The sequence below is a fragment of the Gopherus flavomarginatus genome, chromosome 7 (genome assembly GCF_025201925.1).
Source record: "Gopherus flavomarginatus isolate rGopFla2 chromosome 7, rGopFla2.mat.asm, whole genome shotgun sequence".
NCBI classification, from domain to species: Eukaryota; Metazoa; Chordata; order Testudines; family Testudinidae; genus Gopherus; species Gopherus flavomarginatus.
This window is the reverse complement of record NC_066623.1, coordinates 68,400,896-68,417,167: the sequence shown is the minus strand read 5'-3', so window position 1 is coordinate 68,417,167 and position 16,272 is coordinate 68,400,896. Positions and strand designations below refer to the sequence as shown.

The 16,272-nt window shown below is 36.6% G+C and overlaps 1 protein-coding gene across 2 annotated transcripts in view; it reads left to right on the top strand.

The window, feature by feature from the left end:
* Window positions 1-14,262, top strand: part of UCHL5 (ubiquitin C-terminal hydrolase L5) — a 28,520-nt gene extending 14,258 nt beyond the window's left edge. For both annotated transcript variants that reach the window (XM_050961469.1, XM_050961470.1), the window contains 8 exons: window positions 5,377-5,502; window positions 5,600-5,661; window positions 5,749-5,879; window positions 7,091-7,154; window positions 7,762-7,864; window positions 8,310-8,423; window positions 10,638-10,736; window positions 13,578-14,262. In XM_050961469.1, coding sequence (XP_050817426.1) covers window positions 5,377-5,502; window positions 5,600-5,661; window positions 5,749-5,879; window positions 7,091-7,154; window positions 7,762-7,864; window positions 8,310-8,423; window positions 10,638-10,736; window positions 13,578-13,622 — 744 coding nt within the window. In that variant the 3' untranslated portion in view covers window positions 13,623-14,262. The remainder of the gene's footprint in view (window positions 1-5,376; window positions 5,503-5,599; window positions 5,662-5,748; window positions 5,880-7,090; window positions 7,155-7,761; window positions 7,865-8,309; window positions 8,424-10,637; window positions 10,737-13,577) is intronic.
* Window positions 14,263-16,272: the final 2,010 nt, after the last annotated feature.

Genomic DNA, 16,272 nt, shown 5'->3' with positions numbered 1-16,272 from the left:
CTGGGATAGGCATTAACTGCATATTGGTTTCTGGGTGAACTTATGATGTTGGATTTAAACCAGTAAAGCCAAAAGCTTTGTACTACCTTATTTAAGATAGCCTTATGCCATACTTCTGCAGTATGGCATCAACACAGATGCTTAAGTAGAAGGACAAATACTTGGGGAGACATCAGTCGAACCAAAGAAAAGACAAGTTGGGAGTGGGGTTAGGTAACCTAATTTTCCTTTTTGTTTTTGTTCTTGTATGTCTGACTGTCATCTGAAGTGCCCATCTTCATTCTCAGTTACCATGTTGATTTCCCATCCAACCTCTTAGCCTCTCACCTCCATGTCCTCCTTTCCTTGTTTGACTTTCAATCTTGGATCAGCTTTCCTAGTAACCAAAACAACCATTTGCTCAAGCTTGTCTTCACTGTTTCTTTTCACATCTTCAAGTCCTTCTGTAACTAATGTTTATGACTTATGTCCCCTCCTCTGATTTATCAACTCAGTCATTGACTCCTTTGCCCCTCATTCCTGGTGCAAATCCCATCCCACCACTCGCAGCTCTCTCCTAACATCCACATCCACTTGCTCAGCACCTCTGAAGAAGGGTCCATAATTATGGTCCATCCTCCACTACAAACTTTTTTTCCTTCTGCAGTTCCTCTGTCTTCCTGGTTAAGAAGAACTACTTCTCCATTCTCAGTTATCCTAGGCCTGCAATCCCATCTATATGCCACTATTTGGCTCTGTTGTAAAACCCTTCCATTGTTCTCCCACTACCTTGCCAACTTTTTCAAAAGAGATATTCCCTTTAACTTACTTCTCCATAGTCTCTGAAGTGTCTCACCCACTTTCCAGTTGCCCCATCACCTCCTGTTTTGTGATTTCCCTGTCCCCCCGCTTTTGTTTTTCTCCTTAATCTCTTGCTCTTCCCTTCAGTTTTTCATTTTATAATCTGCTGTGGTCTTCCCTCATTCTAAGGTCCTACTCTAGACTTCATCTGTCTCTCCCGCTAATCCCATCTCCCTTCTCTCTGTCACCTAAAATTCATATATATTCCATCTTCAACTGTTACCTCAACTTCGCCCCTTCAGTCTGGCTTGTGACCTTTCCACTTTATTGCAACTGCTCTCAGCAGTATCTGCAAGTACCCTTCCTGGTCATTTCTCAGAGCTTCTATTCAAACCTCATCATCCTCAACATTGAGTGCCTTCTACACATATCATGCAGTTTTTTCTAAATCTTGTCCTTATCTTTCACAGCTGTGTGCTGTTTTTTACTTTCTGCCAGTCTACTTCAGTCTCTTGATGCTTCTATTTCCCTTTCTCACTTTAATTGAGGGACATGATGGTTTCCCATGTGCTCTCTCCCTTGGCTTGACTGTATAACTGCATCTAGATGCTCTGTGTAAACATGTTGTTGTCATTATTGTGTCCTAATTCTACTATTGCTTCCCATTGTCTTACACTCATTTATTGCATCTTATTTCAAAATTGACTCTACTTTCTTTGAAGCAAAGTCTGTCTTACTGATTATTTGTTCAGTGCTTAGAACATTGGGATGCCCATCTTAACAGGTGGCTTCTGGGCATTATAAATCAATTCTCTGGTATGGTATACAACATGAGAACAGCTGAGCCTTCTCAAAAAGGGGTGATTTTAATGTTCTTTCTAGGAGGTGAGGGGAGCAAGGAAAATGAGAAGAGGGTTGAGAGAATCAAATAATCTGTATTCAATAAGCTAAGAAATATCTGTCCATCTTGGCTTTGTCCTCCATACCAAGATGGCTGTATTTAATGTGTGTAACTTGTGAATTACTCAAAATAACTTTTGTCTTCCCCTTCCCTCCGATATACATTTTGAGGCATGTTGTAACGCTGCACCTTTGTTAGAAGAGCCATACAATTTCCAGGAGCATAATTCCATATTTTCCATTAAATAGCAGACCTAGGTTCACTGTATTTCCTACATGCAAAGCTATGCATGCGCATGAAGGGGGATAAGGCTAAATATATATTCTAACTCAGCAGTATAGATGCAGTCCAGTTTTCCAATGACACACTTATTTTTGGACAACTGAATGATAAACTCATATCATGGAGCCAATGTACTGTTCACTACATAGAGTACAAATAGAGCACTTTCTAGCATCCTGGTATCTTGTGGATTTTTTTCATTTTCTCCTGATCTTGCCAAAGAAAAGGTGTCAGTCTATTCTGACCTGCTTTGACTAGAAAACAGATGTTGTCTGTTCACTTTTTTGTTGGAAGTGGTTTCATGTTTACAGCCCTGAAGTGTTTCAAATGCTCGATATATAATTAACCTCTTACATTGTCGTCTTTTAAAATGTATGTAAACCTTTATAGTGGATGCTACTCACGCAGACTGGAAAGTCTCTTCCCCACCCCTCTGCCTACAAACTTACTGAATGAAACAGCTAATAATCATGCCTCATGCTGCACATACCCCCAAACCAATACAAAGTAATTCCTTGTCCAAATTCTGCCCTTAGTTACTACACCCTTGTCAGCTCCATTGACTTCAATGGAGTCACATAAAGGTAACTAAGGGCGGAATATGGCCCCATATCTTTTTATGATCACTTTTGAAAGGTAATAGTCACTCTCCATCCTTCAACATATACAGAGCCCGTATTTCACTTCCTCCTCACCTTTGTTTTTTTTAAAAAAAGAGGGCTGTCGAATAATTGCAGTTAACTTGTGCGATTAACTCAAAAAAGTTAATTGCAATTAAAAAAACTAATCATGATTAATCACACTGTTAAACAATAGAATATCAATTGAAACGTATTAAATATTTTTAGATGTTTTTCTACATTGATTTTGATTGCAACACAGAATAGAAAGTGTACAGTGCTCACTTTATATTATTAATGATTATAAATATTTGCACTGTAAAAATGATAAATAGTATTTTTCAATTCATCTCATACCGGTACCATAATGTAATTGCTTGATCGTGAAAGTGTAACTTACAAATGTAGATTTTTATTTATTTATTTTGTTTACATAACTGCACTCCAAAGCAAAACAATGTAAAACTTTAGAGCCTACAAATCCACTCAGTCCTACTTCTTGTTCAGCCAATCTCTAAGGCAAACAAGTTTGTTTACATTTACAGGAGATGCTGCCTGCTTCTTATTTACAGTGTTGCCTGAAAGTGAGAACTGGTGTTCGCATGGCACTTCTGTAGACAGCGTTGCAAGGTATTTACATGCCGTATACCCCTTCATGCTTCAGCCACCATTCCAGAGGATGTGCTTCCATGCTGATGATGCTCATTTAAAAAAAAAATGCATTAATTAAATTTGTGACTGAATTCCTTTGGGGAGAATTGTATGTCTTCTGTTCTGTTTGATCTGCATTTGGCCATATATTTTATGTTATAGCAGTCTGGGATGATGACCCAGCACGTTAGTTTTCAGAACACTTTCACAGTAGATTTGACAAAACTCAAGGAAAATACCAATGTGAGATGTCTAAAGCTACAGCACTTGACCCAAGTTTTAAGAATCTGAAGTGCCGTCCAAAATCTGAGAGGAACGAGGTGTGGAGCAAGCATTCAGAAGTCTTAAAAGAGCAACATTCTGATGTGGAAACTATAGAACCTGAACTACCAAAAAAGAAAACCAACCTTCTGCTGGTGGCATCTGATTCAGATAATGAAAATGAACATACGTTGTCAGTCTGCTCTTCTTTGGATAGTTATCGAGAAGAATCTGTCATCAGCATGGATGCATGTTCTTTGGAATGGTGGTCGAAGCATGAAGGGACATATGAACTTTCAGTGCATCTGGCACATAAATATCTTGTGATACCAGCTACAACACTGCCATACGAATGCCTGTTTTCACTTTCAGGTAACATTGTAAACAAGAAGCAGGCAACTGTTTTCTCCTGCAAATTGTAACCAAATTTGTTTGTCTGAGTGATTGGCAAATAAGAAGTAGGACTGAGTGGACTTTGTTTAATTTTGAATGTTGTGTTTTGTGCGTAATTCTACATTTGTAAGTTCAATTTTCATTATAAAGAGATTGCATGACAGTACTTTTACTAGGTGAATTGAAAAATACTTTTTCTTTTTTTACAGTGCAAATGTTTAATAAATAAAGTGAGAACTGCACACTTTGCATTCTGTGTTGTAATTGAAATCAATATATTAAAAAATTTAGAAAACATCAAAAAATATTTAAATAAATGGTATTCTATTGTATAACAGCGTGATTAATCCCGGTTAATTTTTTTTAAATTGCTTGACAACCCTAAAAAACATGTTTTAGGCTATGTATCTCTCTTTAATGTACAAAAGCTCTGACTAACACTAAAGTTTTGATTTACTTTTTTTAAAAAGTAGAATATTTTACCCCCAAAAAATTCAGCAAGGTGAATTATGTCTGATACTCTATCTTCTTATTAACTGGCTTGAATTTTTTGGTGTACTAGTTTGTGCAACTGTCTCAGCTTTTAAAAATAAACTTGGATTGAAGGAAGATAAGTGTTCTATAAAATGAAATGAAAAACAAAAACTTAGAAGTTTATAAAACTTTCACACAGAACAGATCTGAATTTGAGACTAACTCAGTGTATTTGAGGGGGTTTTCTTTGTTTTTTTTAAATAGGACCATCTTAAGCCTAGGTCGCATGCGATGCCGCCTTTTAAAAATTTATATTTTGGTAGTCTTTTTCCCTGTTAATCTAATTGTAGTGTTCATTGAATGGTATCATTATATATTAAAGGGGGAATATGGAAATAGCGATATGAACAGCCAGGTTCAGACACTCTTTTTTTTGTGTTGAGTATTACCTTACTCTGCCAGTGGTCCCATTGAAATCAAGCAAGGTAAGGTGCTAGTCAGCCTGAGTAAGGATGAAGCCCTGAATCACTAGTAGAATAAGAGTAAATACTAAAAGTAACAAATGCTTTTTAAAAGTAAGCAAAAGATTATTTGCTGTGCTTTAGTAATCAATGACATCACTGCATCTTGCTTGATCACGTTGTTGTATTCTTTACTCTGTTTTAAGTATTCTTTTAGAAGAAGTGAGGGGGTAGATTACAGGGTGTTTCTAATATATTTACTTAGAATAATTGCACTTTGTTTTGCCATTTGCACCCGTACAACCAGCATCATTTGGTTTGTCTTGTACAGCAGAGGCTTTTATGGCTGTCCAGGCTAGATTTGCTACCTAGGTGGTAGTACATGTTTACCAAAAAATAGGTACTGCTTCTAGGCTTAAATTTTTTAACCTAAATCAGAGCTGTGTAATCCATGCAAAATAAGGGTTTATAAAGGAAGAATTGGTCCAACTTTAATTCTTTCTATGTCATCATCTGTAATGAACTGGTCCTCACTTTCCATACCTCTTTCTAGGTAATAAACAATGCTTGTGCTACTCAAGCCATAGTAAGTGTGCTATTAAACTGTATCCATCAAGATATCCATCTAGGAGAGACACTAGCAGAATTTAAAGAATTTTCACAAAGTTTTGATGCTGCGGTAAGTGCAACTAACTTTTTTGTACTTGGTGTACGCTGATTTGAACAATTGGCGTATGTTCTCTTTATCTTACTTTTATTTTTATATATATTTTTAGATGAAAGGTTTGGCACTAAGCAACTCAGAAGTGATTCGACAGGTTCACAATAGTTTTGCCAGGTAACAAAAGTTGTGCGTGTTACAAATCATACAAAATCCAGTAATCTTTTCTCTTTCACTTCAGCATTGTCTCTGTTTACCTTATAGACAACAAATGTTTGAGTTTGATGCAAAGTCATCAGCAAAAGAAGAAGATGCATTTCACTTTGTAAGTTATGTTCCTGTTAATGGAAGGCTATATGAACTAGATGGACTAAGGGAAGGACCAATTGATTTAGGTAAGTTTAGTTCACTGTGACTAATTTAAACATTGTACCTTGTTGCATTTTTAACAGTTTTTGGTGGCCAAATGTGACCAAAACAATTGTCCTTTTGAGATAACAGCTGGTTCTTGTTAATACTTTTTGATCTTTCACTGAGACGTATTTAGACACTGTATTGAAAAGGATGATTGTCTGGATTAGTCCCCTCCCACACCATTTCAGGTTTTCCTTTCAACTAGTTTTTGTGATGTCAGAATCTCAGAATTTTTATTATTCATTCCCTTAATATTTAGTTCCAAGGCAAAATCAGCTGGTACAAAGAAGTAGAGCCTGTTAATGCTAGGTCAAGAAGTTAAATCTACATTTTAAGTGGAATGAAAAGATTAATCATCTATCAGATGTCTGTTCTAATTTTTAAGATTTGCACAGTCTTATTATTTGGTATTAAGCTAGCTAGTTTCACCTGGAACAGTTCTTGTTTCCATATCTTTTTTTCATGTTGCCTTCCACCTCCTTTTTATATTCCAGGGAGCATGTTAGTCATTTTTGTAATCCTAATGTTATGAGAGTAGAAATTTCACTACTTGACACTAAACTGATACTTTATTTGTTCCTTGTAGTATTTATTGTGGTAACGTAAAAACTAGTAAAGTAAATGCATCATCGAAAGGTGGATTTTTGTCACAGTTTCTCAAATATTAAGACAAATGTGAAAGATTATTAGTTTCAGTATAGTGAATCTTTCATTTTGAAAGATTCTGATTGCTTAAGGGGGGCACTTCCTACCAGACAATGGCCCTGATGTAGTCAGACCTGCATGTCATATAATTGAAGTATATGGGCTTTCTGTGGACATAAGGCTCTGTTGACATGGAATCCATTTGCAGGATTGGGGAGTATGCATATAATAACTGCTCAACTCACTACTATAGCAAAATACAGAATTTTGGGTTAGACCATTTTCCCCCTTTTTAAAATCTACTCCACTTCTGTTGCTTTTCTAAATATTGTCTAAATATTATTCAGTAGAATACTGAAAGATATTAACAAGAACCAGTGATTAACTTCCTATTTCAAAAAGACCATTTTGAACAGTTTAGAATTGTCTTTCTCCAGAGAAGAGATCCACTAGTAGCCTGAATTATCAGTGTTTTGAATTTGCAGCAAAGCTGGCACTTTAAAAAAAAAAAAAAAACAAACAAACCTTTTTTATGTTTCCTATCTAGGTGCCTGTAATCAAGATGATTGGATCAGTGCTGTCAGGCCTGTCATAGAGAAACGAATACAAAAGTAAATGTCAAGTGCTCCTTTTTTTTTTTTTTAAAGAACGTACAAGTATAACTTTTTACTGCAAAAGAACCAATTCCTAACTTTTTTTCGATTTAAAAGTATTTTCTTTTTTTCTTGTTTAGCTTTCTAAAAATAAGCTACTGCCATCAGTTTTCCTAACTTCTTAACCCTCCTCCCCAAATCACAGCTCCAAAACAGCTTGGGCTAGAAACACAACTTGTTTTTTGATCTCAGTTATGGAGGACAGTTACTAAAGGGAGTCTTCTCATACTCTTACATTTTATTTTTTAATAAGCAGTTAACTAACAGTCAAATTATATAAACAGAAAGTTTAACATTTAAGCTCAGGTGGGGAAAATAAACTTTGGTGCAGGTGCTGTAAAAGATACTATTGGACTAATTGCCATATTTAATGTTTGTAGTTCAATGCAGTCATCTATGATGTGATTTTTGTTTCACAATAAGAATGAAACAATATCCACAACTTTAATGTGAAATAAATAAATATTTATTTACAATTAAGGAAACCATAGAGGACTTTTTGTTTGTTTATTTAGAGCTGCTGTGCAAATGATTTAATTTTGAAAACTATGTTATCTTCTTTTAGATACAGTGAAGGGGAGATAAGATTTAACCTTATGGCCATTGTGTCTGACAGAAAAATGATATATGAGCAGAAGATAGCAGAATTACAGCAGCAACTTTCAGAGGTACGATATGATATTTAAATAATGCAATAGTTCCATGCCACTGTCACTTTTTTGCTTAGAAGGGTTATAAAAATAATGTTTTAGTTACTATTTATTTTGCAGCTAACCTATTCCTGCCCCGTAGAGGGGAGAGGGGGGAGAGAAGAAAAACCCCGACAGTGTTTTTACTCCACAAAGGGAGATGTGCCAGAGACTATGAAGTTCGTTATGGACTTCATGTTACCATTGATTTTTTCTTTTTAAATAGAAGATGCTCAGCTATTATGTTAATGGGCCCCATTGTACAACACTAAGACAGAATTAGCCAAATAGGTGTAGCATATTGCTACCACAGTCCTTAAACAAACTAAAAATATTAATTTAGGTAATAGCAGTATGAACACTGTACAGACCAGACTTTTTTATAAAATTCTAACTTTGTTGCATTCATTTTACTTTCTTTCAGGAAGAGCCAATGGATACAGACCAGAGTGGTAATATATTAAGTTCTATTCAGTCAGAAGTTGCAAAATATCAGATGTTAATTGAAGAAGAGAACCAAAAACTAAAAAGATACAAGGTACATGTAGTTTTTTTTTGTTTGTTTTTCATAGTAAAACTGTCAGGAAGATCATAATGAAGAGCCAACTTGATGTGGAGGAGCATGAGATTGGCTTCATTTTCAGGCCTCACAACAGGGCTGGAGGAATTACAAGGGTATTAGCAGGGCACTGCACTACATTATTCACACGCGTCAACTTACTCCTGAGTTATTGGTTTGTTTACTCACCATTTTTCTTTCTAGATACCTGGGAAACTGATATTTTTATCTACTCTTTTTATTTGGATTGTAAAACAATCACATTTTCTTATGTATATTCTTTGAGCCTCCCCTATTCTGCCATCTCCTCCCATTCAAGTATGTGTGTGTATATATAAAAGTTCATCAGAAAGCTCTTGTAAATAGTGAAGTGTAGAACTCCTGGAAAGAGACAGTTGCATGTGCCTCAAGAATTTACATCTATGGTCACCATTAATTCTACTCTATAGTGGCATTCTTTTACTTCTCAAAATTTGTTGTTGTTTTTTTGCTATAGTAGTGGGTTGAGGGGGGCGGGGGCATCCCTCAAACTCCTTTTATAAGATTGATATTTCTAATAAACTTTTCTGCCTTTCTTTGTTATAAGGGTATGTTTTAAGTTAATAAAGAACATTTGATACTCAGCTTATCAGATGTGTGTACTGGATTGGCGATGAGCTACAGAAAAATGAAAATAATTAGCTGTTTGCTGCTCTGTATCGGAACATATCCCTGAATATGGCATAGAAACAGCTTGAATTTTTTTGGTCTTTACATTAGGTACGGATGTGAGATTATACACTGTTTAGAAACTAGCAGAGCATATTTATATTCTTTGTTTTTTGAAGTCCAGCCCCTAGCTTTTGATGAATGGAATGAAGTGCAGAAGAAGTTGTCATGTTTAACAGAGATTCTGACAGATTATTTTAAATAAGGAAGTAATCTGAATATATTTAATTGTATTCATAGAAATGGGGAAAGATTTGGGATATGTCTGCAGTGCAGTTAGACACCCACAGCAGTCTTGGGCTCAGGCTGTTTTAGTTGGTGATGCAGACATTTTGGATTGGGCTGCAGTCCAGTCTCTAGTATTCTGTAAGGTGGGAGGACACCAGAGCCTAGGCCCAAGCCTGAAAACCTGCACCAGCAACTAAAACAGTCCCGTGAACCTGAGTCAGCTGGCACAGGCCAGCCACGCACTTTTAATTGCAGTGTAGACATACCCTTTTTGATCAACATTTGGAGCCGGTCACCAGTGATTTCAGGGGATATAAAAGAAACAACAAATAGGCAACTTCAAAATTATTTGCTTTTGTTTCTCCAAAGTGATGGCCAACTAGCTCCATTGTTAGTTATACCTACAGAATACATGCTGTGGAATGTTTAGAGAAATGAGAGAATGAGCTGGGGAAAAAACCTATATGGTTACCTATCTTGAATATCTCTCTGCCCCTTGGTAGGATAGAAAATAAATTTATTTTAAATTATGCAGGTCACCATCAAGGGAGATACTCCTAAAGCTTTTTACTAAAATGCATATCTATACAGTAATTGCTTTTGGATAAACTTACTTATTTTACTAGTTCCCTGAAGATAGAATTTTTTTATTGAAACCTTTGTCACCTGTAAGAACTTAAATTCTGTTTCTGTTCTGCATATTTAGGCCTTTGCTGTATTACAAAGTGCTATGAGATATATTAGGAGGATTTATATCTGTAAAGCATCTTTCCTCTGATGTCAAAAATTAATAAATACTACTAATTACTTCTTGTATTGCAATTTTGTCTAAGGGAACTAGTCCTGGAACAGAGCCCCATTGTGCTAGGGAGTGTACAAATACATAACAAAAAGACAGTTCATGCTCTAAAGAGCTCATAGTTGAAGTATAAAATGAGAGATGGGGAGCACAATTAAACAGCATTTGTCAGCATGTTAAGCAGGAGCTACAACATGCTAGCTGTCTATTCATTGTCAGGTTGAGTGTTTTGGTAAGTGACATGATATAAGGTGGCATGAGTCTTAAGGAGGGTTTATATTTATGCCATACAAACTTTGTGTAATGCATCGACTCATCTGAAGTGCTCTAAACCTCACCATCTGAACTTGGTAACTGGCTCAAAAAGAGAATGTAACCTTAAGAGAACTCTTATAATGAGAGCGGTGCCTTTTGTCTGACACATAGCAGTTCCATTAATGTTTGCAATTAATTTTCAGATTGAAAATATTAGAAGAAAACATAACTACCTGCCTTTCATCATGGAATTGTTAAAAACTTTAGCAGAACACCAGCAGTTAATACCACTGGTAGAGAAGGTGAGCATTTCTTGTATGACTTTTTTAAAGAAGCAAGATGTATTAATTCATGTATTTTGCATGTTTTCTACCTGAACAGAAATGTAGCTACACTTCTAAAACTGGAATTCTTAAGTGGAAGAGGTTTATTTAGTTAAACTTGATGTTTGCAGCTAAGTGGCAAGTATATATGGGGATTCCCCCGCACCTCCAGCCCTGTGTTTTGAAGATGCAGTGTGCTCACCAAGATGGGGGGGTGCACACTCTGCTGAGCAAAAGCTCCAAGGAGTGTCTTCCCTGATAGCCCAAAGTCCCCTAATGCTGTAAAATCAGAGGGCCATTCAATAACGATTCTATTAGTGAAGTGGAGGGCAAAAGGAATCTGTCTACACTAGAAATGCATGCAGCTGTGCCGCTGTAGCGCATCTGATGAAGACACTGCCCACGGGAGAAAGCTCTCTCCCATTGGCATAATAAAACCATCTCCCCGGGGGCAATAGCTGTATCAGCGGCACTGACATGATGCTGTCCACACTGGCACTTAAGTTGGTGTAACCTGTGTCACTTAGTGGGTGGTTTATTCATACCTCTGAGAGACATACAACATACTCTGGTATAGAGAACCCCTATAACTTATCTCCCCAAGGGGAGCACAGAAATCTAAAACTTATCCACACGCAAGGTCTGTGTATCCTTTGTCTTATTAGATTCCAGGACCCTCTCTATACCATCTGTGAACACTAGATGGCAACCCATGTGTGGCTGTATTGCTGCATGGTGTTGTACGTGTCTGCTTCTTTTGTCTGATCTTTCCTAACTTTTGCTGTTTCCTTTCTATGCTTCTTCCACTGATAGTTTTGATTTACTGTTAAACATGCCTTTATTTAAAGCCTAAATCAAGTATGTATTGTTTCAGTTGTCTCCCTGGTAAGATCATTAAACTACTAGGTTATTCAAACAGCTAACTTAATTGGGGTTTTTATCATGTTATTGGCTTGCATATGTGTCTCATATGCAATAGATATAACATGTATTCCTGATGTTAGACTCTTAAATAATTAAATAGCTATTTATTTAGCTTAACAAGCATCTCCATTTAATTGAACATTTTGGGTTGAGGACAAGGGGGGAGTTAAGAAGCCCAGTGGCTTGGGCAGATCACTGCTTTACCACTGCTTTAACACTGTTGATGTTAGGAGCACTGTTTTGAGGTGAAGGCATTTTGGTCTCTGTCACTTCCTAGTGTTTTGTCTAATGTTTTTACCATGTGAAATGGAGACCGAAAAACTCTTAAAGAGCTTAAGTAGTTGGCCTCACTTCTCTCTCTGTACACATGCAAACGTGAAGGAACTTCCTTACAGTTAGTAGTTTAACTGTGACCCAGAGAAATTAAGCCAGCTTTGAATTTTCTTATTTTGAATTAAATTATGTATTTTGCTGTCTTGTGTTACCAACAGTATTGTATGGTTTTTGTATTAAGTTGCATATTATGAGTTTGTGTCTCACTACTGAACTTCAGGGGAGACTTGGTGACTTAGCGGATTCGTGACAGCGCACAAAGAATTTTACTTCAGGGTCCTTTAGTTAGCGCCAAACCAGTTCAGTAACAAGCAGCAGTCAGAGCTAGGTGCGTGCACGCCTTTATACAAAGAACCACAGTTACTGTGTGGACAGGTAAATAATCTTTCTCAATATCATTTTAGTCTTTAAAATCTGTATATAAAGGGAAGAGGTTAAGTCATGTGACATCAAGGTAAATGCCACCAGATGCTTCTAAAATTTGATGTGAAAACTGCCTCAAACTTAAATGATTGAGATAAGTGAGAATTTTTTGATTGTATCTTTTTGGCATATTAGTGTGATCTGTGTGTAAAGAAAGTTTAGCTTGATTTAGAGCTCCATATATACGCATCAGGAGGAATGTCACCCCTCAGAATTCTGTTGCTGATCTTAGTTTAGTGTGTAGCTACCACAGCAAATAAGATGAATAACAAGATAGAAAATGAAGAGGGATTTCTATTTTAACAATGACAGATTTCTTTTTTTTGCATCCTAAGGGAAATGATTGCCTATCTGATCTTCTCACATTACTATTCAACACAACATTTTCTAGTTGAATATGGTAAAACCAAAATTTGCATATTAGTATTTTACCAAATTTTATTATGAAAACGGTGTACCAGGCTGCAAGTTTGTTGCAAAACATTATGTCCATTTGGCCGGAATATAAACTTTTAACATGTTGTGGAAAACTGAACAAGAAATTCTATTTGCAAATAACCTCACTCTTAGTTTCTGTATTTTTCTTCCTTTGTGCTTCTTGATGAAGCAGAATGCTAGTAAAAAGATCTTTGTTGCTTCAGAGCTCAACTGATAATTCCTCACTTGAGCTCATTTTCTGTTTGATTTATGTGATTCTTCCCACTGCTTCAATTGTGATATTCATATGGAGGATTATGATTGTCAGGTGGAGAATAAACTGCATGAGCAGATGATCTCCAGAGTAATAAAAATCTTATTGTTGGATATCTCTCCTTAGTTATGTCAAAAAAGGTAGAAACATAAGACTAAACTGTTTTTAAGTAAAGTGTGGGTTTTTTTCAGATTTTTCCACAAAGAGTCAAGAGGTCTTTAACCTGTTTTGCATTATATAAACATATGCCCAAAGATATTAAGGTTTAGTAACTGGATGTGCGGCATTCGACAAGCATCCAGATTATGTTTAAAAGTGGCTTTTGTTACAGTAAAATATCAATTGTGTTCTATGTTCCAGGAGGTAACAGTCATGTATATTTTGAGATGTAGACAAAAGTGGGTAGTATTCTCATCGTAGTGTAACATGCTCTCTATTTTTACCGTTAGGCAAAAGAAAAACAGAATGCCAAGAAAGCTCAGGAGGCCAAGTGAAGATAATTTTGGAGGAAAAATATATACAATAATGTGCTTCTGACCTTGTTTTCATGAAACAAGCCTACACGACTTTTCCATAAACTTCAAATTTGTCCAGCGCACGTTTGACAATTGTAACAGTTTGTCTTGTATCGTATGTACGGGTCTATAAATCTCCTCCCCTTGCATCATATGCATGTAGAACCTACTAAGTAATGTTTAGTCTCTTGATCAAATTCCATTATTTAACGGTTGTATCTGATCAATTCCTCATAGCTTATTGGGAAGTAGAACTGCCATTGTTATAGATCTGAAAATGTGCAAATAATGTACCCATGTTTTAATCTCTTCCTAATGAAAATATTTACACCTCATCCCATGTTAAGGGACTTGGATTTCTAATGATGCAGAGAATGTCAAAATTTTAAAATAACAGTTGGGCTTTCTCTGTTCATCACCATTAACAGGTATTATAATCTGACTCTCTTCACCAACTTCCCCTGTGTCTTTGTTTTTATGAACTTTGACTAATTTTTTACAGAGTTGAAAAGTATGAATTTAGCTGTAAACCACTTGCAAAGAACAATGTGTAATCTCAAAAGATCGGCATTGCTTTAGTAGAAAAGATAATAAATATTCCCATTTTTATTTTGGCAAACTTTCTTCAGGTGGTATTTTGTAGCCCTATCTTTTGGTACTGTGACTGTTTTGGATAGGATAGTACTTGAAATCATGGCTTCTTGACCATATACATCAAACTTGCAACAAGGAAGTTCACCATTTGAGTTCAGTAGATAATATTTCTGGAGATATGTTTATTCTACAGTTTTAGTTGTAAACCTTTCAACATACACTTTGGTAGGTTTATGGAGGGGTTCCTTGACCAACAGAAGAGAGAGATTTGGGAGGGTGGGAGGTGACTTAACCATATAAGAGGACTAAATGCATGGGAAAACTTAAAATACTAGAGTTTAAAAACAAAATTTCAATGATGACCTCAGTCCAGACCATGGGAAAACTAGCATTGTAATTACTCTTACTGATTTCGCTAGCTCTGCTAATGATAAATCTGCTTTAAATCTCAAAGTGAGAGAGGAAGGTGTTTGTATTATAATATATGGTGATACACTGTTAAAGTGGTTTGGTATTGTGGAACATATTTACAGGTCTTCTACTCTGTTTGCCTACCTATACAGGATGGTTCCTGATAGTATAATCTGAACTGATTTGCTCAGTCTGGTTTTGAATAAGACAGTGATTCTGCCACTAACCTAGGGAGAATTTCTCTCTTCCTATTCCCCCACCCCACATTTCTTTTCCTCTGTGTTTCATGACCTTGTCTTTTCTTTATGAATAGTTTGTGCTTATTCTGAAACTTACTTCATTTTTTGGAGGAAAGCTGTGTTTTCAAAGCACATTGATTACAATGAATAAAATATTGTACTGTCTTTAAAAAGGCAGTATATAATGAAAATAATAAATATGATTCAAAGGGGTAATACATGCTAATTTTATGTTCAGTCCACTTTTGGTCCCCACCCAGAAGTCCTACTTAAGAAATACAGTATAATCAATTCCAAGAAAAGACACACATGACTTAGAAAAGGAAGGCAGGATGTTTAAAGCTCATAGAAGAATATTAGTTTTACATAACCTGCCTGCAGGCATAGCTCCTTGGGCTGCAAGTTCCTCTGATTTCGTATGCTTTGCGGGGCTAGGTCTGTTCTTTATTCGGGGAGATCTTTAAGGAAATATAGGAAATTGTGCCTAAACTGCTACTGCAATGCTACTGGTCTCTGTGCCTCGCAACTCCCTGTACTTGCAGTGTCAACGATACACACAAGTCCATGGGTTCCATGATATTTTTCCATCTTGGTGGTTCCTTTATTTCCATCCCTTTTTTTGGATCCAAAGGCATTCTTATTACCAGGGCCAGAAGTAACACTGTGTACTCCCTGTAGATGTTGATGTGGTATTTCTGCTACCTTAACCATAGCGGTGTGGGAGAAGGGAAATCTCTGTATGGATTTCACTAATCGCTTTGCTCCATCTGATGGAGGGAAGATTCTGCTGCTGCTTGCTTCCCTCATGCATGATGCTGAAGATTTATACCAGGGGTCAGCAACCTTTCAGAAGTGGTGTGCCAAGTCTTCGTTTATTCACTTTAATTGAAGGTTTCGCGTGCCAGTAATACATTTTAAACCTTTTTAGAAGGTCTCTTTCTATAAGTCTATAATGTATAACTAAACGATTGTTATATATAAAGTAAATAAGGTTTCAGAATGTTTAAGAAGCTTCATTTAAAACTAAATTAAAATGCAGAGCCCCGCGGACTGGTGGCCAGGAGCCGGGCAGTGAGAGTGCCATTGAAAATCAGCTTGCGTGCCACCTTCGGCACCCATGCCATAGGCTGCCTACCCCTGATTTTATACCACTCCATTCCACTTAAAAGTGAATGCTCTGTTGAAGTATAATAGCATCTTTTCTCTCCTGGAGGAAACCCAACTGAAATGAGGGAAGAGGAGAGCTGGTGCCTCAGACTGGGACACGGGAGCCAATTTAATGGTGATCAATATACTGATGATCAAGTAAGCAACCAATGAGAACAACTGAGATGTTGAGAGTCCCCCGGGCTTCACTGACTCATTTGCGTCCATTGCTTGGGATG